A 26,726-nucleotide genomic window follows, 5' to 3' on the forward strand; every position below is an offset into this window, starting at 1 on the left:
CCACAGGCTCCTGTCCCCTTACAAGGTTCTTACAAGTTCTCCTGTATCCATCTCTTGTCCGTACTAATGCTTGGTGCACAGAATCTAAACCTCACCCATTCTCGTAGCTTTGAATCTCTGCTGAAGAACCGCGACTCCAGCTTTGAGATTTATATTCCTTACAAACCCTTACAGATTCAGAGGGAAAGGGAGTTGGAGAGAAAAGCCTTGTCTCTGAACAACGCCTCCCAGGCAATCACACACAGCTGGGGTGGGGGGTGGTGGGGGTGTGTGCCCTTAAGCTGCTGAGCCTTGGCTGATCCATAGGAGCTTGCCCAGACATCTGGGAAAGGTAAAGCTGACATCACCACCCTTCCCTGCCTATGTCAGGTAGTGAGACCCAAGGAGACCAGCATCAATCTCCCAATAGCTCAGAGTGACTTTTAGCTCTGCTATTTGGACTTTGGTCAAAGGGATTGCAACCAGAACAGCAGGTTGAAAAAAAGAAAATTGTTCCTCCTTCCTTCCACTGGGGCTTACAGCTTCTTGTACGAGGCAGACTGTCCATCCAGTTACTTGTGCCCATGTGACTGCGTTCTGGCTGCATTTATGATGAGTAGGCTGGAATTACAAACACTTCACTATTACTTCCAGTCCCCAGCCAGATGTGCATCTGTTCCACTAAGCAAACACGCAAGCCCAAGAGTCACACTCCCCCTACGTGGCACTGCACACCTTTGTAATCAGAGAGAAGTGTCTATGACTAAGCACAGGGTAAAGTCCTGGGTTTACAATTTAGAACCAAGAGGTTTTTTGGAGGGGAGGGAAAGCAGTTACTTGGAAAGCAAAACAAAAACAAACCCAGAGCCCTTGTTCTAGAATCTCTACTCAAACTCAAATACTTCTGGTTTCTTTAAAACTCTGAAGAAATATCATTTGGCTGAATTCTATGTTTAGAGCAGAATTCTCCAACAGTCAGTCTGAAGAGCATTCTGCCTTTAAGTTCACATTAATTTGACAAGCTAGTTTCAAAGTTATTAGAGGCCAGATGAGATGTTTTCATGTGGGCTTGTTTTTGTTACGAATAGGTTTCCCAATTATAGGTTACATTATTACAAAATGTACCTATAACCCAGCTCAAAAGAAAACAGCTTAAAAAAAAAAAAAAGAACTAAGAGGAATTTACTAGTGACAACACACAGAGAAGACAAGCGAGCTGCGACTTTCACGAGGATGCAAAGTGTTTAATGAACTTAGGATGAGGCTTCATAAACTAGAGTGTTATTTACAGCTAGAATTCCCCCAAGTGCAGACACCGCCGTGGGTGTGCGCGGCATGCTACGATGGACTCGCCTTCAGCTCGTCCAGAAAACACTGGCAAAATAAATTTCAGTTGCAAATTCACAGATACAAGCTTCAAGGTATAAAGTTGTATATGACAAAAAAATACAGATAATATTTATAACAATAACTTACAGGTACAAACTAATGATAAACTACAGTTTCACAAAGGATTGTAAACGTTTTGCACACTATCAGTCCTGCCTCTCAGGCAAAGTGCTCTTTTGGTGACAAATAAGTTAACAGATACACACTCGAGCCAACTATTTCCAGACAATACAAAAAAAAAATGTTTTGACTTGTTTTCTTCTTGTAAACATAAGTTTTACAAAAAAAACAAAATGAAGAATCAATAAAAGTGTCTTGCAGGCCAACTCTAGATACATTACCTGGGCAGCGAAAGGATGTTCAAAATGCTTTGAGTGTTAAATAAAAAAAATTAACATTAATATCTTTTCAATGGTATTTTATACATAATAAATGACAAGTTTATATCCTCAATCATTTCTATCCCTGAAAGAAGGAATTCGGTATGACTTATTGGCAGTTGGGTCATTGTATAGGGTAGCAAGGGCTGGAGTCCAGGAGTTGTTGGTGAGCTACAAAACAGAAAGAGATGTAGGCATCAGTTCCTCAGGGTGACTGAGAGTGGCTTAAACACACAAGAACATGCCAAGGTCATTGTCTCGGGTGTAGTGTCAGTTTCACCTGATAGCTAGGTATCAGACACTAGCAACGGTCACGGTCACTGTCCCACCTCAGCAGGACCGATGAGCTCATTCATACAGAGAGTGAGCTAAGCATCCAGGTGATCCTTGGCCTTTAGCAGGGGGAGGCACAGGCTCTGGGCATGGTGGTGTGCTCCATCCCTGTCCCATTCCCTCCCTGCCCCTCGCCCTTCCAATGAGGAAGGTACATGAGCCCTGTATGAAGATGTGGGCTGTCTTTGTGTGCAGGTATCAGGGTGTAGGAAACACTCAGTGCTTAACTGCACTCTTCCTGAATTACAGCTCATGGTCCTTCTCAGCCTCAGTGTCCAGGGTCCTGGGTTCACAGGTGAGAAACCCCATGTTCTACTGGCATCTAAACATGTTTGTCTCTAGTGGCACTGCAGTCTCTCAGAAGGACACACACAGTTCCAACAGCAGCGTGACCACATGGCACAATGGTATTATGGGCTGTTTGTTTTTAACAAAAACTTAAGATGAAATTCTGCTTTCAGCCAAGGCCATGCTGCTTCAAACCAAACCTCCCTTTGAGAGCAACTAGGAGAGCCAGATAGTGTCTGGATTGTGAGCAGGGAGGAGACCCAGGGAGTGGGAAGCCCTGAAGTCCAGTGCCAGAGAGGAGAGAAGGGAAAGAGGATTCTTCTTGACAGAGATACTAACAAATGTAACTTGTGAGGAATGTCTCTCAGGCTGGGGCTTTGGCAGGGCAGTGGAAAAACAAAAATCACGCACACACAGGCCCTCATTTGAGGCTCCAGAATCAAAAGCACTGAGGCTGATGCAGACGTGCTTCACAAGGACTGTGTTTAAGGTGATTTCCTGTAGCCCAGGTTTGTACCACAGGAAGCTACAGTCATCTCTGTAGAAAGACCATCCAGAGCCTCAGGTTATTTCTTCCTACCTACATCTGAAATAAAGTGCTTTTCTGTTTCTTGGGTTTTTTGGTTTTATTGTTTGTTTGTTTTGCTTTGTTTTAGAAAGTAATAAGTTATTTGGCTTGACTAAAAACAGAGGGGAAACATCAGAGAAGATGCAGAAAAAGCCCGAACATTGGAGCCATCAAACGTGAGCCTCCACGTGAACGTGGTGAACATGGATGCTCCAAATGTTCACATAAAGACTAAGGCATCAAGGAGATGGGTGTCAGCACAGATAAGAGTCCTCAAGTGCAGGACTACAGCAACTGAACAAGAAGCCAACGGATGAGCTTGACATTCTTATACATACAGAGAATCTGTGAACTAGAAGATGAATTAAAAGAAAATATACTAAAAATGAAAGGTCAAAAAAGCTAGAATGTAAAAAAATCTTCATCATTGACCTAAAATAATTTTTTTGGAGCAGAGTCATACCATGTAACTTTGGCTGGACCAGAATTCTCTATGTAGATCAGGCTACCCTCAAACTCGGAGATCTACCTGCCTATGCCTCTTCCCGAGTGGTGGGATGCAGGCCTATGCCGCCACAACAGGCTAAATAAGCGGTCCTTTTAATGTAACACGTCAAACAACTTAGAAAAGCCTCTAAGCAAAAGATACTTTCAATACATGCTGTGATCAAAAGACTTTATAAATAGATTACAATCAAGAAATAAAATCCATTGTGAAAAATGGAAAGTAGCTAAAAAACAGGAAAGTAGCTAAATATACATGCAGGGTCTTCGCAAGAGTTAAACAGATGTCCACGGGGCTGTGGCATCTTGTCTGTCATGCGGAAAAGCTGATCAACATGAGATGGTACTACAGGGTCACCAGACTGGCCACGATGAAGAAGGGACACAAGCTCAGTGCTTGCGGGGACAGGAGCACCTTCAGGGCTCACATGTGAAAGCTGATCTGACAAGCTGTGAAGCCTCTGGCAGAAACTCCTGAAGTAGAGCAACTGCTCCAACTATGTCCTCACACAACCCATGCATTTACCAGAGAGAAGTTTCAAAAGGTACCACAGGATGTATTCGAGAGAACCCACAGTAGCGTGTTTCTGAAATACCCAAACTGGAACACAAAAAGCTATCAACCACAGAATAGGCATGAAACAATCCCTCAAGTGGAGTTCTGTACAATAAATCAGCAAGAGTTAGGACTCTCATACTCCACGGAAGAGAGAGGAGGGAGAGGGAGAGGGAGGGAGGGGGAGAGGGGTTGAGAGGGAGAGAGGAAGGGAGAGAGGGAGAGAAGGAGAAAGAGAGGGAAAGGGAGAGAGGGAAAGTGGGAAGAGAAGGGGAACAGGAGGGAAGAGGAGGGGGAGGGAAGAGAAGGGGAGGGGAGAGAAGGGGATATTAGTGTGTGGTTCACAACGTGGCTCAGCATGCACCTATTGCCAAGCTTAATAGTCTGAGTTCAATCCACGGAGTCCCCAGGGGTAAAGGAAAGAACTGACTCCTGAAAGCTTCCCTCTGACTCCACACCCCCACATGCACACACGTGCATATACATGTAAGTAGATAAATGTTAAAAAGTTTTAAAAAGAAAGAATTAAGACAAGGCTTTTAAAGTCAGGGTAAAGTTTGGCCAAAGAGCATGGGGTGCATGGGGCTTCAGGCTGCTGCTGCTCTCCTTTATCCAAACAGCACTTACATAGGACGCTCACCGCGGCAAGTGCAGCATACCCAGCACGTGTGTGTGCTTTACATGTCTGACTTATTTAAATTTTTAAAAAGTATATTTAAAAACAAACAAACAAAAAAAAACCCAAGATAACACAAAACAAACCCTCCAGTCCAGAAAGATGTCAATCTTTCTGAGCATAGAAAAGTAAATCGTTTAAATATTGATTCAGTTAAAAATGGGCTGGGGAGACGGCTCAGTAGTTAAGTGCACTGGCTGCTCTTCCAGAGGATCCAGGTTCAATTCCCAGCACCCACATGGTGGTTCACAACCATCTGTAACTCCAGTTTCAGGAGAGACGCTCTCTTCTGGCCTTTAAAGTTACTTTCATGCATGTGGTACAGATGTACATACAGGCAACACCCATACACGTAAAATAAAAATAAAGGAAATCTTTCAAAATTAAAAAAAAAAAAAAAAGAAAAAAAAGAAAAAGAAAAAAGAAAAGAAAAGAAAAATGTTGCCAGCAAAAATCAATGGATGGCTCTCGAAAATGCCATTCTGAGTGAAGTAACCCAGTCCCCAAAGGACATGCATGATATGTATTTACTTATAAGTGGATATTAGCCATAAAATACAGGATGCCCATGCTACAGTCCACAGACCCAAGGAGGCAGGAGCAAGGATGCTTGAGTCTCACCTGGAAGAGGGAATGGACCGGTCATGGGAGGCAGACTGAGGGAGGGAACTGGGTGGGAGAGGGGATGAAAGGGGAATGGGGGAGTCTGGGGCCAGGTGTGGAGAAGGGCAGGGGTGATGGCCAGAGGAGAATGGAAATCTGCAACTGACAGGGAAGGGAGGTGGGGAGGGGCATCTCCAGGAAGAGACAGAGAACTGGGATAGAGGAGGCACCCAAGAATCAATGGGGCATCCTCAGCTGTGACCCACAGAATTGGGGTTACGGAGTTTGGGGAGGCTGCCTCCTGTGGCCAGGTGGGACCCCCCAGGGGAGCAATAGGGACACCAAACCACCCACAAAACCTTCAACCCAAAACTTATACTGTCTACAAGAAATGCAGGGATGGGGGTCGGAGCAGAGGCTGAGGGAACAGACAACCAATAGCCAGTCCAGCATGAGACCCATCCTGTGAACAAGCACCAGTCCCTGACACTATTAATGATACTCTGTTATGCTTATAGACAGGAGCCTAGCATGGCTGCACCCACCAGCTGACTCAGACAGATGCAGACACCTACAACCAGACAGTGGATGGAGCTTGGGGACTCCTATGGAAGAATAGGAGGAAGGATTGCAGGCCCTGAAGGAGATAGGAACCCCACAGAAAAACCAACAGAGTCAACTAACCTGGACCCTTGGGGCTCTCAGAGACAGAATCACCAACCAAAGAACATACACAGGCTGGACCTAGGCCTCCCCACACATATGTATCAGATATGCAGCTTGATCCTCATGTGGGTTCCAAACAACTAGAGTGGGGGCTATTCCAAAAGCTGTTGCCTGTATGTGGGATATGTTCTAGCTGGCTGCCTTATCTGGCCTCAGGGGGAAAGGATGTGCCTAGCCTCACAGAGACTTGATGTGCCAGGGTTGGGGGATACCCAGGGACTCCTGCCCACTCAGAGGAGAAGGGGAGAGGGGATAGGGAAAACCTGTGGGAGGGGGTGACCAGGAAGGGGGCAGTGAGCAGGATGTAAAGTGAATAAGTAAAAAATAAATTAAAATAAATTAAAAAAAAAAACAAAAACCCCACATATAAACAACAACAACAAAAACCTAGGCATGGTTCTTTGGTTGGTGATTCTGTCTCTGAGACCCCCAAGGGTCCAGATAAGACATATCTACAGTGCCAGTGCTACAGAAGCAAAGATAAACAGAAAACACAACAGAAACACTCAAGAACTGGCTCATCACTTAAATACACAGCTTTACGGTAGAGTGTTAAATTAAGAGTAGGATACGTTTACCCCCTATATGCTTCTCAGCCATGATGGAGGTAATCTTTCAAAGTGTGAATGAGATCGATAATCAGGTGAGAGGTTACCAGCTGTAGTACCTACCATCCATGTATGAATGCAGCGCCGTCAGCATCGTCCCATCCTGGGGCACATAGGCAGAATAAGCCATTTCTTCCAACATGGGTGGAGACAGCCTAGATGAGGGGACAGCTGAGACTGGGGCAGTGGAGGAGTGGTTGGGGCTGATGTGTTTCTTGTGGCGGGCCCTGCAGTTCTGAAACCACACCTGCCGGGGAGAAGAGTGTGCGGTGAGATCACATAGCAGCTTCTGATCAGTAGCCTGAGTTATCCATGCACAGAACAAGCTCTCCAAAAGGCTGCAGCTGGGGCTGAAAGGCCCAGAAGCCATGGGGTTGGTTCATCCCCTGCCTCATAGAAACTGGGTATGGTAGTGCATGCCTGTAATTCCAGCACCTTCCAGAGAAGGAGGAGGAGGCAGGTAGACAATAAACTCAAGGTCATTTCTGGCTATGTGGAAAGCTAGAAGCCAGTCTGGGATGTACAAGATCCTGCCTCAAAGATTTCTAAGAAGTCCATGGACTGAATAAACATTTTAGCTCAAGTATTTTCACAAGTCTTTTTCCCCCAGCTAGTAGTCTCTGGTGGTGTCAAGGTCTATTCTATGCTAAAGAAGCACCTTTTAAAAACAGTAAAGCCTTGAGCATTCCAGAAACATATCTCTAGTTTTACTATGGGCATTTGGAAAAAGCAGAAAACAGGAAAGGTCTTTTAATCAGAACTTAAAAAAGAAAGTGCCGTTGTATTCTTAGACACCTGCTGGACGCATTTCAAATCCTTGTTCACATTATTAAAGTCCCTACTGGGAACTCACAGCTTTCTACAAAATTCTTGATTGAGCTATCCCAGTCACATTTTAACCTGCTGAGTTCAGGCTCTCTTAGTGAATACATAGACTATTCCCTTAGAAGCATGCTAAGAAGAACAAACTAGTTGTATTTAAGGAGAATGAACTACAAACACACCCAACTGGTAAGGCCTCACAAAAGGCAAAGTACCAACCACTCTGCAGAAATGAAGCAATTCCAGACTGGTGAGGCCAGATCTGGGCACAGGAGGCCTGACTGCCAGACCATATCCAGAAACTAATCTGCATATGAGAGGGTGGTTTGTCATGAGAGGCAACTTCAGCACACAGAGTTATTCTGTGAAACAAAGCTACCACAGGCTAGGGTGTAGCTCGAACGTGGAATGTTTCCTGGCATGTGCAAGACCCTGTGTATAATCCAAAACATTCACACACATGCACACATTCGTCATACATATACATACACACACACACCATTAACTTGACCACCGTCATTCCAAACAAATTGTGTCACAGGAGAAATGATAAAGAAAAAAAGAAATTAGAATAAGCATTTTGGCATCTCAGTGGAAGAACAAGTGAGGGAAAGGCCATGGGTGGTGTCGTCTGTGTCCAGGTCTGGTAAGCAGGAGGTTCGTGGCATGAGAGAAGAGAAAGAAGCTGCAAAAAATTCTTAAGGGAAAAAAGGTTGACCTGATTTCAAAGACATATGCTGTCCCTTGGGACTCAAAAACTGAGTGCTGGCCAGCCATGAATTCAAACCAGGGAGTTATCACTCTCATGGGGTGCGCGGGTGACTAGAAAAAGGCGGAAGGAATGTTTCCAGGTGCAGACTTAGGTGTACCAAGGTCACATGACACCTGTAATAGCAGGAGTCACCAGCTATCTAACCAAAGACATCTAAGATTCAATGTGCACGTATTAAATGATAGCTCAGCAGTTAAGAGCACTGACTGCTCTTCTGGAGGTCATGAGTTCAAATCCCAGCAACCATGTGGTGGCTCACAACCATCTGTAATGAGATCTGATGCCCTCATATGGGGTGTCTGAAGATAGGTCAGAGAGAGTGGTGCCTGGAGTGAGTCCTAGCAGCTGTCTCTCTCTGGTCCTTATTCCTTCAATAAGCAGGTATCTCTCTCGGGTCCTTATTCCTTCAGTAAGAAGACCCACTCTGGGAAGGCTCCTTTGCCAGATTCACAACAGTCATAAGTCTGAACTTTTTACCTCTCCATTCTACCATGAATATACAGAGAGTCTGGGGTTAGACGGGATCCCTGGAGTTTAAGCAGAGGTTAGGAAACCTCTGCCTGCAGGAGCATCAGCAGCAGAGACACAGCTTGTCATGACTCCACAGTGGGTTAAGCCAGCCCCTTCTATCCATTCTTTCCCAGGACACCATGCACAGAAGCCTGAAGATGCTGACCCCTCACACTCCCCTCCTTGTCTCCACCTCCTGATAGTCATGTAGCCCTTCATGTTACACTACTTCTAGATCTTTTAAGCACTCCATGTGGACTGACCCCTTGCTAGTTCCTCTGTAAAAGTAAACAGCATTCTGAATGTGTGAGCTGTACAGAGGATATGGGACCTACCTCCCAAGGGAGCCTCAGGGTATTGCAGTCACCAGAGCAGCAGGAAGCCCTGTCTTTAGAGAAGCTGATAGCATTGGAGGGCCAGGAGCTAGAGGGGGGAGGGGAAGTGCAGGATTACCTGTTCTTCTAAAACACTTCCTGCTCCCTGGAGAGTAAGCACCTAAGGGGCAAGTACAGAGCCTCAGGAACAACACTTTCCCAAAAGGAAAGTGTGACACCCCAGCCCTGGCTAGATTTTTTTTTTCCTGTTGGTGATGTTTAGTGCCTTTGGTTTTTAAAAGGAACTTAGCAATTCTTTTAAATCATGTTTCACGTCCCTGGTCTCTCTGTGCTCTCTTGGCTCAGGCGGTCTCCTCCTCTTTGATGAAGAAGGGCCATCCTTCTTCCGGCCCTCTGTGGTGCTGACAAGCTCCAAGCCAATACACCTGTGACCCTATCCTCCCTCTCAGGTCCCTCCCACTCCTTGTACACGCTCTGTGTTTATAAAAGATTGACCCAATGTCAAAGGTATAAGGCTTTTGGGGGACCCTGTTTATCCTTCAGGTGGTGATTCTCATAGCCATTGCCCCCACATGAGGTAGCCGTCACCCCACACTGCACAGCTAGCACGGGTAAAGATGACTGCATCTCCTTCCCAATAGCCAACTGAGCTTTGGTTTCTAACTTAGCAACAATCTTCCCTCTGCTTCTCTGTTGCAGTCTCTAGGCTGTTTTCTTTTCTGGCTAGCAGCCTGTAGCTACTATCATTATGCAGTTAGTTATAGGCCCACACTGCTGTCAAATCTCCTAAAACTAAGAAGGAACAAATGAACCAGCAAAAGGGTGAGTGGGCGAGCAAACTAACCAACCACCTCACTGGTTTTCTGGTCACCACAACCAAAACTCCTGGCTCCACTTCTTCCCATGTTATGTCAACTTGTCCTTTCTTCCCCAATCTCCTATCATGGCTTCCTTCTGCAAAGAGGTTTTTGCAATCCCAATCCCAGAATTCCCATATATGAACTCTACAGCGTAGTATGTTTGGCTGCACCTCATTCCTCTCTAGCTTTGGTTATGTCACCTCTTCCTGGATCTTTAGTGATGGAAGCTCACGCCCTATATATGGGGGTGCAGAAAGAGGGGAAGTAGGGAAAGGCAGAGGAGAGGAGGAGAGAAGAGCTTAGAACCTGATTTGTCTTACAACTTCAATATTTCTCAGCCTAAGGATCTGAAGTTTCTGTGACTAGAATAAAGATGAACAAAGAATCATCTGATAAATGGTGGCTAGCCCAGGAAAGCCCATGACAGGCAGTTGTTTAACAGTTTCCTCTGAGATTGAAACACCACATCCTGTAGGAAGCTCCTTAAGCAGGAAGGCAAATGGCTTCAGAATAACTTCAGGAAGTCACTGAAACTGACCAGATTCACCAGCCCCCACCCTCTCCCTGCCAGAGTAAACAATAAAAGCTGAGAGTCACTCTCAGAAGAGCAGAGCTGCAGAGATGACTGTAGAGGCCAGAGCAGCTGCCTGGAGGAAGCAGAAACCAGCAGACCCAGCTTCCTGGAAGAGGTTTAGATCACAGGAGGCACCTAGAAAGGACAGTCTCCAGCCTGCTGAGCTGCCTGCAGGCTGTGCAGTATCTGCATGTTCCCAGCTTTGTGAGCTGTCACCTATGCTGGGGTGGGCCTAAGTAATGCAGCTGTCTTTGAGTCAGTTCTGCTCCTATAAGTTATCCCAAAAAGCCTTCCTTACTAGTTCACTAAGTTGCACTTGGTGGTGTCCATACTTTGGTCTGTCATGGGCTCCTTATCTGGAGTTAGCAGACAAGTGTGCTGCATCTCCCAAGGAAATGTTTTGCCATGTGAGCATTAAAAACAAAACAAAACAAAACCCCCAAAAAACAGATATGATGCCCTCTTCTGGTGTATCTGAAGACAGCAGCAGTGTACACACATACATAAAATAAATAAATCTTTTTTTTTTTTTAATGACTCAGAGTGGAAGTAGGAGCTGGCATTCTAAGTTTTGTCACAAAAGAAGAGCATACACACCCAAAGCATCAGATGCAGAATTCTCTGCATCTCTTGGTTTACCTATGGGTTCTCACCTGTATGACACGTCTGCTTAAGCCTGTCCTTTCCGCCAGTTTCTGGAGGGTCTGTGCATCTGGGTTGTTGTCCTGAGCGAACTGTGCTTGCATAACCTGTGGTTGTTTGTGAAGACAGATGTTAGGAGTAAATAGTTAAAAGCGTGATCTCTTGCATGTTGATGGTGGAAAAGATAACGCACTTAAAGGAAGCATAATTGTATTTTGGTACCGAAAATGAACGCAGCCAACACAAGTAAAAGAAAGGCGTACTTTGTAAATTTACACAAACTCTTATTCTAAGATCTTTAAACATTAACCTACTGGACCAGAAAACTCTGCCCCTCAGCTATGTCATTAGACATGCTACCCTTTCTCCATCCAGTCCCAAAACTCCCAAAACACACAGACTCTGACTCTCCCTCCCTTGGCTTCTCATTTGTGAAATATCCCTGCACTGGAACTCAACAAAATACTCAAATCTCACTACAGTTATCTCTAGCTTCCGTGGGTCCAAACAGCTTCAAGGGCTCTCACATAGTTTGTGTTGATTTACAGATGGTACTTTGCTGCAGAGATGGATTACAGCATACTGCAATGATGTCACTGGTGTGTGTGTCTGTGTGGGGGTGGGTGGTTTGCTCCATATGAAGCCACCTCTTGAGATCTTAAAAGGAGACACATCTTTTAGTCCATGCAACAAGACCTTAGCAGAGTCAAGTGACATTCTGGATTAATATCATTTTACCAAGTTCTATGACATGTATAGTGGGGATAGGGGTCCCTGATATTAAGGTCCTAGAAGAAAAATATAGAAATTCCAATAATTATCTCTAATTAAAGGTAAAGGGAAGAGGAAATGAGAGCCATGCCCAAGGCCTTTGGATCCTTGGACAAGGGGCTTAAGAACATCCAGTAATCTAGAATTTTATTACATAAAGTCAATCAGCTGAGGAGAATATGAGACAAAGATAATTAACAAAGAATAAGGGTATTCAGTAGGCTGTGCTTGTCTGTGAGCACCCATTTCCAAATAGTGTGACTTATGGGAAGTCAGCTCCTTCATTGCTGGCCCTTCCCCTGCCCCTCTTCCAGGCTGAGTGATCTGTGTCTTGGCCTGCTCCTGCCAGTGCTGTCTGCCTCTTCACTTGACAGAAGAAGCCCAACAGCTTACTTTGTAAAGTCCCTCACTGGAGCAGTGAGACTCCCAGGGGGACTAGGGGAAAACACTCTTTTGCACTATCCTCCTTGGGGGGAGGGGCTATAGTCTCTGCTTGCCTGTGATAGAGTGTGCACTTCAGAGTTGGTGACAGAGGAAATTTGAGAATATGAGGAAAGTCTCAAGAGCATGGAGAAAAAGTCCAGAAACGTTTTGAGGCTGCAAATGACCCTTTTATAGTTAAGATGCCCCTGGTTAGGACTCTTCTAGAATCAAGTGCTCCTAGTTTCCCATCTAATACTGTATAGATAGATTCGTTGTAAAAAGAACATTGACTTGTTCTTATTTTTGTTCTTATTTTGAAACATGGGAAAAATGGACTCCACATCCCTTCTTTTTTCTCTTCTTTAATCCTAGGGACTGCTTTTCTATCCAGGTGTGCTTGTGTGCGTGTGGGGGGGGGGGGTTGGGGGAAGGGGGGAGTGACTTGAATGTAACATCCCAAAGACAAATGGCAAGTGAATTGATCATGTCTTTAATTTCTCACAAACATCAAGAACAGATATTTGGGGATTTGCTCCTAAGGTCATTACTGGTTAGTTTTAAAAGAAAGAGAAGAAACCTCTCTAGAAGTAAAAGTTTAATAATAGAACCAACATATATTTATTAAAGATAGTTCATCAAGGGAGAAAATGGAACTTAAGTCCACTCCAGCCATTAGGAATTAGAATTATTCTATGGAAGATAGGGCATTTGCTAGTCTTTTAGGTAGTACCAGTATTCAGGCAAAGAAAGAAAGAAAGAAAGAAAGAAAGAAAGAAAGAAAGAAAGAAAGAAAGAAAGAAAGAAAGAAAGAGGAAGAAACAAACAAAGAAAGAAAGGAAGGAAGGAGAGGGAAGGAGGGATAGAGGACAAGAAGAAGGGAAAAAGGAAAGAAGGAAAAAAGAAAGAAAACAGAAAAGACAAGACCTTTGAATATTACTTAGCTTCCCCATTTGGCAGATGCTCAATCTACTGCAAATCATTCTCAGTCCTACTGGGAGCTCTTTGGGGATGATCAAGGCAAAGCCCTGTGGCATCATCTCTTTAATGCCAAGATCCAGAAAAGCCAGAAGTGTGTGTACCAGCATCTGAACAATGATACCAAAAGTAGATACGAGTAGGACCCAACCTTGGCATGTTTGATGCCAATATGGCTGGCTTTTGGGAGTGAACCATGGCACAAGCAGGAATTTAAGTGTCCTCTTTATGTCTGAGATACATCTGTATCCCATGTTTGAGATACATCTGTAGCCATAACCCTCTGATTTGGAAACTTTTCTTCCTGTGAGACTCTGAAATGGAATTTTGGGAATTTCTTTAGTTACCCTATGTTAACACTCCTCTGTCCAAAGCAAGGACCACATGGACAGTCTCAGCTCAGTTTTCACGGGTGATTTATTATTATTTTGTTAAAGTCAATACTTGAATACATTCAGTTTTCTCAAAATTGAGACAATTTGACAAGGTGATTATCATACTTGTTTATCAGATAATCTGGCTAAAGTAAATGACTTGGGTTTTATTTGTTTGTTTTTGTTTTGTTTTATTTTTAAATCTGTAGCTATTCCAGGCTTTCTTGTTCTTTAGAACAGCTGAGCCTTGCACTGCATTGGTTTTGAGTCTCTGGTGTAGGATCAATGCTACTGAATACTGAATAGATGAGAGACCCTGCTTTCACCTTTAGAACTCAATCTCATCAGTTTTTTAGCTTACGATTCAAGGCACATTCTTACATAGCAATGCATGGTTTAAGTATTTTGTGAATGTTGAAAGTTGTTATTGTAAGTCTGTCTGCAAAGTTCAGGATTTCTCTTCTCTGTATTGCTGGGTTCTGGTAAAGCACATGGTCTCCTGGGAGGCAAAACCACATGAAAAGCACAGAGGTTGGGCAAGTCTGTCCGAGCCTTTTCTCTGCTCTTCGCTAGCATGGCTGATTGCCTCGTGGGTCCTTCCTGTGCTCGTGGAGAGGCTGACTACACTGCAGACTTGTTGGAGTGGGTGAGGAGTCGAAGGTGATATGGACAGGACTCGGCCTGCATAAACCTCCACAGATAATCACCGATTTCTTTTCTGTAATTATCTTCCCACAGGAGATTGTATAGGTACCTGCCATGATTTCAAACTCCCACAGTTATAATTCTAATAAGGAATTTTCACATCCAAATTATAAAACCTGTAATTGTCAAAGTCACGGCCAAGTCTCTGAGGAACTTTCAATATGACAGTCATTTATTAGCGATTATGTCTAACCCAGCCCACCTGTTCAGGCTGAGTATTCCTGCAAGGCTCGGATAAAAATTCACTTCAAACCCAGGATGTGTGTGATTTTCTCCAACACTCCAGGAGCAACAAGGTTCAAGTGAAACCAAATCTCTCAATTCTTTTATTTTTTACATATTACTCATTGGTCAAAGACTTAATGTCTAATCAATAAGCAACTGTGTTCTTAGAGGCTTTTTCTTAATGGATTAGATTTTAATACTCTGAATCTGGTCCACTGCCAAATTCTCTCAGAACACCCAGGTTACCCCTCTAATCATTCTTTAAATACTACTCCTGAAACATTTTTACTGCATCGGTCTTAAATGCTGGCCAGTCTCTGACTACTAGAAGTGGTTTTTCTTTTATTTGTTATCAAGACACGATTGCTTTCCATCCTAAACATACAAACACACTAAATATACAACACACGTGGCAGCCCCTGGAAGAGGTGCAGTAAATTATTTATCTTAACATAAACAAGTACCTCAGCCATGCTCATCTTCTAAAAATTTGATCTGGAAAAAAAATGTCAGAAAGACTCATCATATATAGACTTAAATCCAAAGCAAGCGGGTATTTTTCTTGACAGTTTTTTACAAACGAGCCAATGCTCATACCCAGGACAGCTATGATAAGGCAGTCCCTCTACTTTCAAGGGCAGAGTCAACCGCCACACGGAGAATAGAATTGCTGCCTCAATCCCCTTGAGATTGGCATCAACCGTAGATTCCTGTCTGTGCTGGACAGATTCTGTTCTTCCCTAGACAAAATTCATGCAATTCTATACATTAAATAACATGTCATTTATTTAATGACAACACATTGGTGCCCTACAGTCCTGAGTGCTGCCTCTCTCAGCTGAGTCTCCACACAGTTGTATTCTGTTGTTGCTACATGTAACAAAAATGTATGCCTTAGACTGATACTCGTGGAAGCCTGGACAGACCCACATAGTACCCCAATTTGATGTTGACCTTAAAAGACCCGAAGGACACCGAACTATTGACTAGACTGCACACCATGAACTTTTGAGGCAGTAAGTACACATTAACACTCTCCTGGAGTTAGAGCTTTTCAAAAAGTATAATACAGCCTTTTAGAAAACAATATTCCCAGGTAGCATGGAGGCTGCTTTTGAATTTTTCTTTAGGTTTGTTTTCTTTTGTGGGGAATGGGCTTCAAAAATCACAAGCGCATTGCCATGTCTACCTGGAGCTGATCGGCTGTGAAGCTGGTCCGAGCTCTCTTGGCTGGCTTTGGGTGATTGACATCTTGTTCTGTGAGAAGGGCTCCTTCCACGCTAATTCCATTACCTGCATTTTGAAAACAAACCATCTAGTTGGTAACTCAGATGGGTCTACACTTCTGTACTGCCAGTTTCCTCACACACCTTGGCTTTTTGCAATGCATCATGCATCTTCTAAATTGGTTAAAAAATTTTTTTTAAACTTGTTGCAAACAGACTGTAAGAGACGGTATTTATAGCCTTGTGCACTCTTTCTAAAATGCAGTAAGTTAAAAGTATGTATCTAAGGTCCATCTTAGAAAGGCACATGCACAGAAAAGAAAGGCAGAACCCAAACTCCAGGCTGCTGCCTCAGACTACAGTGTGGAGCTAGCATGGCGGCCTGCCTCCCTTTGGCGACAAACAACAGCTGGAGTCCTTTAGTGGCAACAATGTTAACTTTGCAACCATTGTTCCTTGTAGCAAGTAATGCATTAGATCGGCCCTGGGGTGAAGTCAGCTTTACCTCCTAGCGGCCCTGGGGTGAAGTCAGCTTTACCTCCTAGCTCACCATCCTGAAAGACTGAACTTGTGCTCCTCACTCACCGTTCTCCACTTCTCTCTTTAGATTGTCCAGCATGCAGTCAAAGTGCACTCTACAGAGGACCTTCTCCTCCACCAAAGCGAACTCCTCTCCAGTGGACAGTTGCCTCTTGCAAGAAAAGCAGGCAAAGCAGGCCAGGTGATACACGTTGCCCTTAGCCCTGCGGACCCAGTCAGTAGAGTGGATGTGCCTCCCACAGCGGGAGCAGCGTGTCCCATACCGTCTGTACACAGGAAGGAGGCATGGTGAGGGATCTATCAGGCTGACCTCAAACTAACACATCATCATGCTCTATTGGGATTGTGTAAGTAGTTAAGTATTTTGAAAGTGAAACAGAAATTAATTCTTCTTAATGTCAATACAAGAAGCAGTTGAGACATAGTCCCAATTCAAATATTTCTTAAAATACAAAACTTCAAGAGTTTTCTTTTAAAATACATGAAATAGTAGTTTCAACAGCCCTTTGATTGTGTCAACTATTAAGGCATGTATAGGTTTTCTACAGATTCCAGATCCACATGCACATTAACACACACACACTCCAGGTTGAAAACCTTGAAGGGTGAAAATATGCTGACCCAACATAGAAGCACTGACCGACTAAAATTCTGCTGAGGAGATGGGTCTAGCTCATGGTCGGTCGGGTGTGTACTTAAGAATGCACATGGGGTTTAGTCCTCAGTGGCAGAAACAAAACAAATACAAAGCCAAGCTGAGATGACTGGGGGTAGCAAGTAGTGTTAATATATTTAAATAGGAAATGATCAGAGAACGTACAGAATCTGTATCCCTCACCCTCTGGGGTAAGGACGAAAAATTCAGAGGATTTCCAGCCATGACAAATGGCCACTTTGCCTGCCACAGAACTGTGGCAATGTTGTCTAAAACTTCCAGAAACATCTGTAAGCATTCTTAGCAAGATACCAGAGCAAAGGGGAATTTTTCTGCTCCCAGTGTTAGTGACCGCAGATACCCTGTTCTGTCTCTCACCTCAGTCACTGGTAAACAAGGTTAGCACATCTGCCTATGTCTACCCAGGAACCATTATTAAATTTAATTGGAGCATTGAATTCTAAAAATGAACTTCAGAACATATACCAAAAAAAAAAAAAAAAATCCTAAAGATTTTTCAATGAGAAATATTTTTAACCAATTGTTAAAAGAAAATACAAGATTTCAAAGGGTGTTTTATTTAACATAAAAATGTAAAATCAAGACACTCTGTAAGTTGAAGGGGACCCAATATACTGAAGAGATGGAGTGCAAGTCTGGCGAGAACTGTACATTTTTGGTAATTTTAAAACCCACTTGATTTTACAAGGTAGACTGAGCGTTATGGAACTGTGCTCTAACCTGCAAACAATCATATTCAGCATAAATTGCTGAACTCGGATAGAACCTTTTGAAACCTCAGCGACATCGGAATCAGTGGACGGTCTAGCAAAGTTCTGCTAGACAGAGTTTTACAGTGAACTTTTTCTCATTGAGAATGCAGGTAAAGAAGAGATATGAGCACATTTAAAGCAATGCTTATGGTCCCTTTTAGACAACTCCCCACAAAGGGCATCCTGGGAAACACCTGACAAACAGCCACGGGGAGATCACCTCGAGAACTGCCACATTTAATATCTTGTGCAAAGATAGATAATTTCATGAGCCACAGGCAAAGAACAGACCACAAAAGAAAGGCATGACCTCTGGCCGAGTAACTCAGCTTGTTGTATTTACGACAGTCGAACAGTTTATTCTTCGAATAATGGTGTAGTTGATTTATAGTACCCAAACGCCTGGCACTTTAGAGGTGCGTTGGCAGGTGTTATTTCACACATGATGATTTTATTCCATTTCACCACTGACTTTAAACAAGAGGCATGCTACCACTCAGCGTCTCATCTGTTATTGCATATCCCAAGAGTCTCTGTTTTGAAAACCCAAACTTTCATTCTCTAGTTTGGGAAAACAATCCAATATGAAGTTTTATTTTGCTAATTCCTAAAGAAAGTGAACTAACACTAATTTAGTTTTAATACAAATTATACCTCCTCCCCAAAAATTTAGAGATTGGTCATGGTGCTTAAAACCTCTAATCTCACTCAGCACCTGAGAGGGCCAACATAGGAGGATTGTGAGTTGAAGGCCAACCTAGGCTACATAACAAGATCTGACCTAAAAAGAAATATTTTGAAATATGTCTAATAATTGCCTCTGAGTAATCAAACTGTATGCAAAAGGCCCTGTTACAAAAGTCTTTTAAAATAATGTCTTGGGGTATTTATTAGGATGAGAACTTGGCAATGTACCTGAAGTAATCGAGTTTACAAAAAATGTCTTTGTCCTTAATATAACAGCTTGTGTGCCTTCCCAGGGATGTTCTGCAGACACTGCAGGAGAGACAGCGGACATGCCAGCATAAGTCATTCACCTGCAAGGGGGGAAAGTGAGGGTGAGCAGCCAGTCCACACCACCTTCTGAGTGAGCCCCAGCCACTGACTGTGTGGGGGAGGCAAGCGAAGAGTCAACCCTGGCACACCACAGCACACACTCTGGATGCTTCCACCCAAACAGTACCCTTGCCATGAGCACGCATCTGGCTGTGGCCGCTTCTAGACTCCAACCAGAACCCAGAGTCCTCTAGACCACAGCTCAAGCTTTTTTTTTTTTTTTTTTTTTTTTTTTTTTTTAATTCTTTTGAAGGATTTTGGGTTTTCTTTCATATTCATTTTCTCTCTCCCTCTCAAAGAAAAACATTGAGAGAAAATATTTATTCTAGAGTCATATATATACTGGTTCTGGTTTTGTCCTTACTCAAATCCTTTCTATAACCTGGCAGTTATGCAAGTGGAGACAAACCTTTTGATCTACAGTTTGGGCAAACAGCTATGAACAGTGTACCCCTCAGTAAGAACAACAAAGACGGAGAACAGATTTGTAAAACACTCACCCTAATAGAGAAAGCAGGCAATACACTTCCCTTACACATCAGAAATTCCTGAGGTACAGCTCAAGGATGCTGTGTCTCCCCACCTCCCCTAACACACACAGCTACAGAGAACAAGTGTCCAGGTGGAGGATGTTGGTAACCTAAGGAATGATGGAGCCTCTGGAGAAAGGAAGATACCAGCTTATAGGTGGTTTTAAATGTGCCCAGGAAATATGTTTATTTGTACTTCAAGATGTGAGACAGGGTGGTATTTAATAAAGCAGGGCACTCTAGACTTTGGCATAGGAACAAAACAAATGACCACTGAAGTTACCTGAAGTTGGTGCTGCCCCCCTAAACACTGCAGTTCAGTCCCCCAAATGGAGACAGATGTGTGTCCAGATGTGCTGGCCTACAGTGCGACTCCTGAACTGTGTTGATCAGCAGACAGGGCCTAACTAGGTTTGTGTTTTCACACTAGCAGTCAGGGTGTTTTACTGACAGGAGGAAAATACAAAAGATACTCTGAAGGAAACAATGGGTTTCTAGCCTAGTCCCAAAGCGGTGTTTAATTTCTGATGAAAAATTTTAAGTTTGGGTCTTTCTTAAAAAGAACTATCTACCCACTCTATAAAAATAGTTAATTGGATTAAAATAGAATAAAAAGACATTAACCAAACAGAATACTTCCTGGAAGCAGAGATGTAGTTTCCTTACGTTTTCCCCTAAGTTGTACCCAGCTAATAAAAGAAGTGCAAGCATCTTGAGCTTCCAGCACTCCAGGCTGTATTTCAATCACACCGGGCTTTTGTTTTATTTTCTATAGCAAGGCTTTAAAACAGAGGCTAGGGCCTCTCTCTAACTCTACAAAAGCCAGACCGCATGCCTGGCTTGACACCTTTCCTCAAAGTTTCTTTTGAAAAAGAGAAGAGAGCTTCTTAACTTTCCAGTCTGTGATAGAGAGTAAGGAAGGGGAAGGAGACTCTGGGAAGGTTCTGAAAACCTTCCCTGAACTAGCATTAATCCAACATGGCTTCACACCAGGCTAGGTTAGGGCAGGAGTATAGAGGGGCAGCAACCACAGCTGACTCTGTCGTCTGACACTGTGTAGCCTGTCCCAGAGGCTGGTGGTTTTCACAGCCTCAAAAGCTACATCTATACTGGATCAAGTATTTGCTACCAGCGAGAAGTTTAGATTCAAACTCAGAGTGAGGAGTTAGCACTTCAACTTGCGGTAGGGATGCTGAGAATTCAGAGTGTTTAAATGATCCTATGGTATTAAATTTTAGTTAACTTAAAAATCCTAGTAGAATATGATTGTATGTAAAAAAAAAAAAAAAAAAAAAAAAAAAAAAAAAAAAAAAAAAAAAAAAAAAAAAACTTTCCTAGGTAGACTCCTGTCCAATTACAAAAGAAAACTTTGCAGAACCACTTAGACATACAATTTTTCTATACACCAATGACAAGCGTGAGCAATGTATAAAATTATACAAGGTCAATGCTAGTGTCTGTGGCAGAATTCAGATACATTTTACTCTGTAACTGTTTTCTACATCTTTGCTGTGGAATGTTAAAGTTTTCTTAAGTTTTCAGAAGCACTGCTCCAGATTCTGGTAGTCACTGAGACTCTTGTTCAAAGCAAGAAGTTAAATTTGACTCAGTGGGTGTTTTTGTGGATGGTTTTCTACACAGGGAAATGGGATTTTAAGAATGCAGATTTAAAGAGAAAGCAGGGTTAATTTGCCAGCTTCGAGAATCAAATAAAAAACATTAGAAAATGTTTTCACTCGAGCCTCTTTTAGTGCTTTATCTGGGCTCCAGGAAGTAATATTCCCATTCCACCCAGAAAGCAGCTTTTGAATGTTGACATTAAGTTAAAGAAACCCACTAATTCACGTTTTGATCTTTTATTCTCTGTAATTAATCCTTCTGAAAACCGAAGCTTGGGGAGGGGGGACAGAAAGTGAACTGGTTTGCAACTAATTTGGTATATTGGAAAGCACTGTTTTACATAGTGGTTTTTAAAAGCGATTGAAGTTGGAAATCCAATGTGTTCAGATTAAGACACAGGGGACCAAGATCCTGCCTGACATAACACGGGTAACTGCAGCCTGCCAGAATCTCAACTCCAAAATCCCCCACCCCCACGTGAAATATTTTAAGAGAAAGTTAAACCAAATTAAGACCGTAGACTCTGAAACCACCCCATGAAACACTTCAGCTGAGGGTTTTAGATGCGCACCTAACTTTACAGCTAGATTTTTTCCCCCAAACCCTGGCAGGACATAACACCACTGTGCTTAGAAAGATCTGGGAGGTACCAAAATGGCTTCAAAGCTTTATATAAACTTTTGCTTTGGGAAGGTTCCAGGTACCGGTAAATAAACCTATGACTGCGATGATGGTAACAGTTAAAAACTGAAGATCTTTAAAAGCACTTTACAGTGTTTTTAGTTACAGAAGGAGCCGCTGCGAGGGGGGAATGACACACAGACCTGGGACTAGTCTGTGTGGATAACAGCATGGGTATATTGGAGAGGAGGGACCAGTTTGCAGAGTGCGGGATTTTTAAGTAAGTAAAAGTCGAGGCTTGGAAAACAAACAAGAGCCTAGGTATCCGGTAGCTGTTTCTGAATGGGTGGCGCTTTCTCAAGCCCTTCTTTTGCTGCTTGTGACCGAGTCCTTCGTACAGTCCAGGGGAACCTTCATTTACACTGCGACCCTGTCCCTAAACTGTTTCATGACAAGGGAAAATCCTATGATTCCCTATCACTCTTCTCGCTGTGGGGCCTTAGATAGACTAATCTGCTAAGAGGGTCTAGAGAGCCTCTTCGTGTCTAGTTGACAGGAAGTGTGCTACATCCCTCCCGACCCTCACACTGACTCCGTCGGGGTTCGCCTGGCCCCCCATCCTACCTTGAGGAGGTATTTGTCCACAATCTCCAGGCCGCAGCTGCTGCACACACACTTGCCTTGCGGGCACACGGAGCCCGAGGCCATGGACTGGGGCGAGGACGACGGGGAAAGCGGGGCCGAGGAGGAGCAGGAGTCCTCGTCCCCGGCTCCCTCGGGATTCACCTGCAGGAACAGCCGAGCACTGGCTTTTCACGTCCCACCTCCCCACGGGGGCACCCCAAGGACTGTCCTCCGTCCCCAGCCTTCCCCTCAGCTCTGCGGGATTCCCAGACCTGCAAGACCCCCGGAGCCCCGCGGCCCGCCCCGCCCAGGGAGCTAGGGATCCCCACTCGGGTCGCCGTCCCACTCACCAGTCCTTCTTCCCCAGCGCCTTTGCGGGTCCTCCCGGCCGCCAGGGCTGCAGGCCGCCCGCACTCCTCCGACATGAGCCCGGGGCACTGCGCCGCGAGAGCGGGAAGGCAGGGAGACGCGGGTCAGGAGCCCGCGGCGAGCACGCGGCGCCCCGCAGTCCGGGCCCCACCGCCCTCTTGAAGGGCGCGCACGAGGGCGGCGCGTGCACCCGCGGGCACCTGAGCCCGGGCGCAGCTGGCCGGCCAGCGCGCAGCCTCCCTGGGCCGCCGCCGCCAGCGGGCGACTCGAGGATTGCGCGGCCGCGGCTCCGGGCTCGAGCCCCGCGCTCACCCCGGCGCGCCGGCCCCCGCCCCCCACCGGGGGTACCCAGCTAATAACCGGCCTCAGTGCACAAAGCGATTGCTTTCTAGACGTCAATCACCCGGGAGCGGGGAACACCCGGCTAAAGGGGGCACGGGGCGGGGGTGGGGTGGGGGGGAGGTGGAGTGAGGGAGAAGAAAAGATGACTGAGGAGGGGGTGGGGAGAGAAACTTGATTTCTTTAATAACCTCAATTAAAAGAGCAAGACACACATATATTTTTTAAAGGGGGGGGCTTTTTGAATAGGATAGCCCGAAAGGTGAAGAGGTTTAATCGGATACTTGAGAGCTAATTACAGTGGGATTTAAGAAGCCTGGTGTTTGTTCCGACAATTTGAATGAAAATGCTTCAGATTAAACGGAGCCAGAAGCTCTTTGGTAAACTTGAAGCAATTAGAACCGTAAGCGATTTACACTGGTTTCTTTAAGGTGTGAATTGCCACTTAGTGCTCACTAAGTCAACATTTTAGCTACTAAAGGATTATTTTTAACCAGTGCAAAAGCGGGCCGAATAATGGAAATATCCAGCTGAATTTAATTTGTTCCATTAAAAAAAAAAAAAAAACCCTCACCTAATGCGGGTCAGAACGTTTTAGAGCACACGGACGCATCGCTCAAGTGGTCCCCCAAGCCCTGGCTGCACTTTCAGTTTTGTTCTCTAAACGAATGCGATCTCTCTGAGAAGTTTAGTTTAGGGCTAGTGGGTCCGCGGATTCCAGCAGCCTACACCCCTCGCGTTTCCGTCTTTTTATCTCCTTTTCCTCTGTCTTTTGAAAGCCCCAGGTGAGCCAGCGGCCGCACGCCTGGGTTTCCCCAGCGCAGTTGCAATCGGGCCGCGTCCTCCCGGACACAAAGCATTCCGGCAGAAATTCTACCCGCCACCTTCAGGCAAACCAGCACTCTCTTGCCCGTGTATCCTGCGGATACTCCCCACCCCTGCTCCCCAATAGTCTAGGAACCGGGTTCCACCATAAAATTCGAGCACCCACGGGTCTTGCCTCAGGAGCTAGGTGACAGCTTGCCAGGTTCCCTCGTTAGGCTCGCCTCGTGCTTCGAAGTTTGTCCCTTTGGTATTTCCAACGAAATTGTTCTTCTGGGCCTTTCTAAGAGCGGGCAGGCTCTGGAGGACCCAAGTCCTCAGGTCTGTCTCCGCCGGTTCTCAAGCTCCACACTAGCCTTATCCGTAGTAAGAGCCAGCGTTCAGCGGAGCGCAGCCAGTGGTATCTGGTGCCACGCGACAAACGCCTAGACCCCCGACCCCTGGCCCAGACTGCCGGGAACAGCAGGTTACATAGAATAAAAGCAGGACTCACACTGCCCCGTGAGCGTCTTAGGCTCCAGGCTTCGTCTCCCAAATTAGAGTGTCCATGTTTCAGGTTAAGTGAGCCGGTGGGGAGGGGACGCAGTGATTACTACCTAACGCTACTACGTAATAAAAAAAAATTGTCAGGTCTGGAGACGAGGCAGTGACAGGTAGTTAGTTTCCCAATCTGGTTTAGGAGCCAGACAACTCTCTTTTCTCAAGGAAACTCCTATTCAACGGATCCCGCCCGGCATAGGCTCGCTCACCTTCTCGCGAGGAACCGCCAGCTCCGGCACGTCCTTGCCCTCCAGTTTACACACAAACATCTGATCGCTCTTCCAATACATGGCCCCGCAGGCGCTGCTCGTCACATACCAGCTCCAGAGGGTCAGAGGCTGTGGGTGTCCGCAGTGTCCCCTCCTCCGTCCCCAAACGCCAAGAAAAGCTAACAAGCAGGACAACGATGCCACCAGTGCGGATTTGGTCCAAAGAGGCCACAGTAACCGTAGCCACTCTCTGACCCACTGTTCTTAAGATTCCTCTCTCAGCTACACTGAGGCCTGTCCCTCCAGGAAAAGAGGGAAAGTTGTGTTTTCCAGAGGGTGGAACCTCGCAGAGAGGAGGGGGTGTGGGGGAAAGTCTTTTCCTGGAGGGTCAGCCTCACCTCCTTATGAAAAACCCGCCTTCTCTACATGTTAAGATCTTATCTGCACCAGACAACTTATTCTAAGTTCAGTGTTAAAGGTGGGGGGAATGTCCCCCATTAACTTGACTTTTGTTTTTTTGTAAGAATATGCTTTCTGCATCTGACTTGTCTTTAAATTCTCGCTCCCCAGCCAAAACCTAAACAAAGATTCGGGTTACAACTTTTTCAGCGGCGCACGGAGGGAAAGCGGAGGTCTCTTGGATCCCCAGGTCTCAGTTCACCCGAAATGCACCAATGGTTCTCTTTCCTTTTGCGAAAGGTTTCCCGGTTAAGAATGAAGGGGCAAAGGAGCGACTAGATTTGATTTGCGATTAGATTTGAAATCAAGGATACAAGAAAGACAAAAGTATGTTACGATTTTTGATTTTATTAATTCTAGACTAACGCTATGCCAATAGAGTCTAGGGCCGTTCGCATTTCGGGTTCTGCATTCCCGTGCTAAAGTGTAAGTGGAGGTTGGGGGGTAATTTTGAACTGGATTGGAAAGTGTGAGGTTTCTTGTTTGTTTGTTTGTTTGTTTATAAGGTCTCACTTCGTTTATAGAACATGAATTTTGTAAGAAGTAATTCCTTTTAAAATGACTGTTATTTCTTATTTGTCCTTTTAGACAAGCGAAAGAGAAACGTTTGGAACTTCAGTGATATAAAAACATCCCGGAGTCGGTTTCTCAAGCCTTGTAACAAAACCGTGCCTTGTTACTTTAGTTCCACAGAAATATATGTAGTGAAACACAGGGACATGAGGTCGTACTCCCTTGTCTTATCTTAGTGGAAGACGAAGATAAGAACGACCGCCAAGATCAGCGGTCAGCGGCTAATAGAGGGGCGTAAAGCAAATAACGCAGGACACATTTTCTCCGGGTGAAATGAGCTTGGGACTGGGTACGGATTACGAGTTTGGGTTTTCTTTGGTTGTCTCTTTCCTCCTTAAACACAGGGGACTTTTGGACATACACTATCTCTGGTCTCCTTTTCAGCCGTTATATGCATGTTCACATGAGCACCCGCAGGCCGATGCCCATCAGGAGATCTCCATTAAATTTAGCGTGCAATAAGAGGGACCTGAGATTTAAGAATAGACTGTATTTCTCGTAAAGCATAGAAGGGTGGAGGTTTGGACCGACTGCTTGAAAAGCTAAATAGTTGTTGTTGTTGCTGCTGCTGCTTATAACGATTTTTGTCAAAAGCAAATATCAGGAGCGAGTGAGTGAATCCACATAATAATGTATTTTCCATAAGATACTGCCTAGAGATGTGTCTGTGTGAGTGTGTGTATGTGTGTGTGTGTGGGGGGGGGGGGGAATGGTGCGGAATGCTGGTTCCAGCAGGCCAGGCGTTGGACCGATTCCCCGGATGAGGAATTAAAACTAGAGTCTAGCTTGGAGAACTACTTACAGTCCTTTGTGCTAAGGATTGCAATGTAACTCTTCAGTTCCCTTTGCCTGCTAAGGGAGAAGGGTCTGTGCGGGTCATCTGGAGAGCCCAGCGCGTTAAAGCTCTTTGGGGGAACTAGGGAGGGGGCGCCGTCGTGTACGCCGCTTTTCCACCCACCCTCGCTTAATCAGGCGGCTCTCAATCAGATTTTCAACATACTAATCTTGATCTAAGAGCTCCTATCTCTGCATAAGTGGAGGGAATGATTCGTTTTTAGAGGCTTCCGGGCTTAGAGAAGGAGGAGGTCAGACTGGAGTCTACCGGGCTGGTCTGGCGTCCGCCCTGCTCCTGGCGCCCGGCGGGACTGAGACCTCAACGGCCGCATAATTGC

At 44.9% G+C, this 26,726-nt stretch overlaps 1 protein-coding gene across 2 annotated transcripts; it reads right to left on the bottom strand.

The window, feature by feature from the left end:
• Positions 1-1,205: 1,205 nt before the first annotated feature.
• Positions 1,206-24,735, bottom strand: Lhx8 (LIM homeobox 8). Of its 2 annotated transcripts, XM_034500688.2 has the most exons (9): positions 24,523-24,735; positions 22,594-22,680; positions 22,244-22,405; positions 18,708-18,829; positions 16,410-16,630; positions 15,788-15,891; positions 11,137-11,232; positions 6,674-6,857; positions 1,206-1,919 (listed from the first exon to the last, which is right to left on the bottom strand). In XM_034500688.2, the coding sequence occupies exons 1-9, from the start codon at positions 24,601-24,603 to the stop codon at positions 1,873-1,875; spliced, it is 1,104 nt and encodes a 367-aa protein (XP_034356579.1). In that variant the 5' UTR covers positions 24,604-24,735; the 3' UTR covers positions 1,206-1,872. The 2 variants fall into 2 exon arrangements, with proteins under 2 accessions (XP_034356579.1, XP_076788227.1); XM_076932112.1 differs by lacking the exon at positions 24,523-24,735 and having other exon boundaries at positions 1,684-1,919; positions 6,670-6,857; positions 22,594-22,693.
• Positions 24,736-26,726: the final 1,991 nt, after the last annotated feature.

The sequence above is a fragment of the Arvicanthis niloticus genome, chromosome 4 (genome assembly GCF_011762505.2).
Source record: "Arvicanthis niloticus isolate mArvNil1 chromosome 4, mArvNil1.pat.X, whole genome shotgun sequence".
In the NCBI taxonomy this organism is placed as follows: Eukaryota; Metazoa; Chordata; class Mammalia; order Rodentia; family Muridae; genus Arvicanthis; species Arvicanthis niloticus.

Bases quoted from the DNA above. Each gene is read 5' to 3' on its own strand.
- Lhx8 (XM_076932112.1), bottom strand. From the start codon at position 22,668: ATGTCGGAGGAGTGCGGGCGGCCTGCAGCCCTGGCGGCCGGGAGGACC. The intron at 18,830-22,243 runs GTAGGATGGGGG...CCCCCCTTGCAG, and splicing joins TGGACAAATACCTCCTCAAG to GTGAATGACTTATGCTGGCA. The intron at 11,233-15,787 runs GTAGACATGGCA...AAACAACCACAG, and splicing joins TCACAGCCGATCAGCTCCAG to GTTATGCAAGCACAGTTCGC.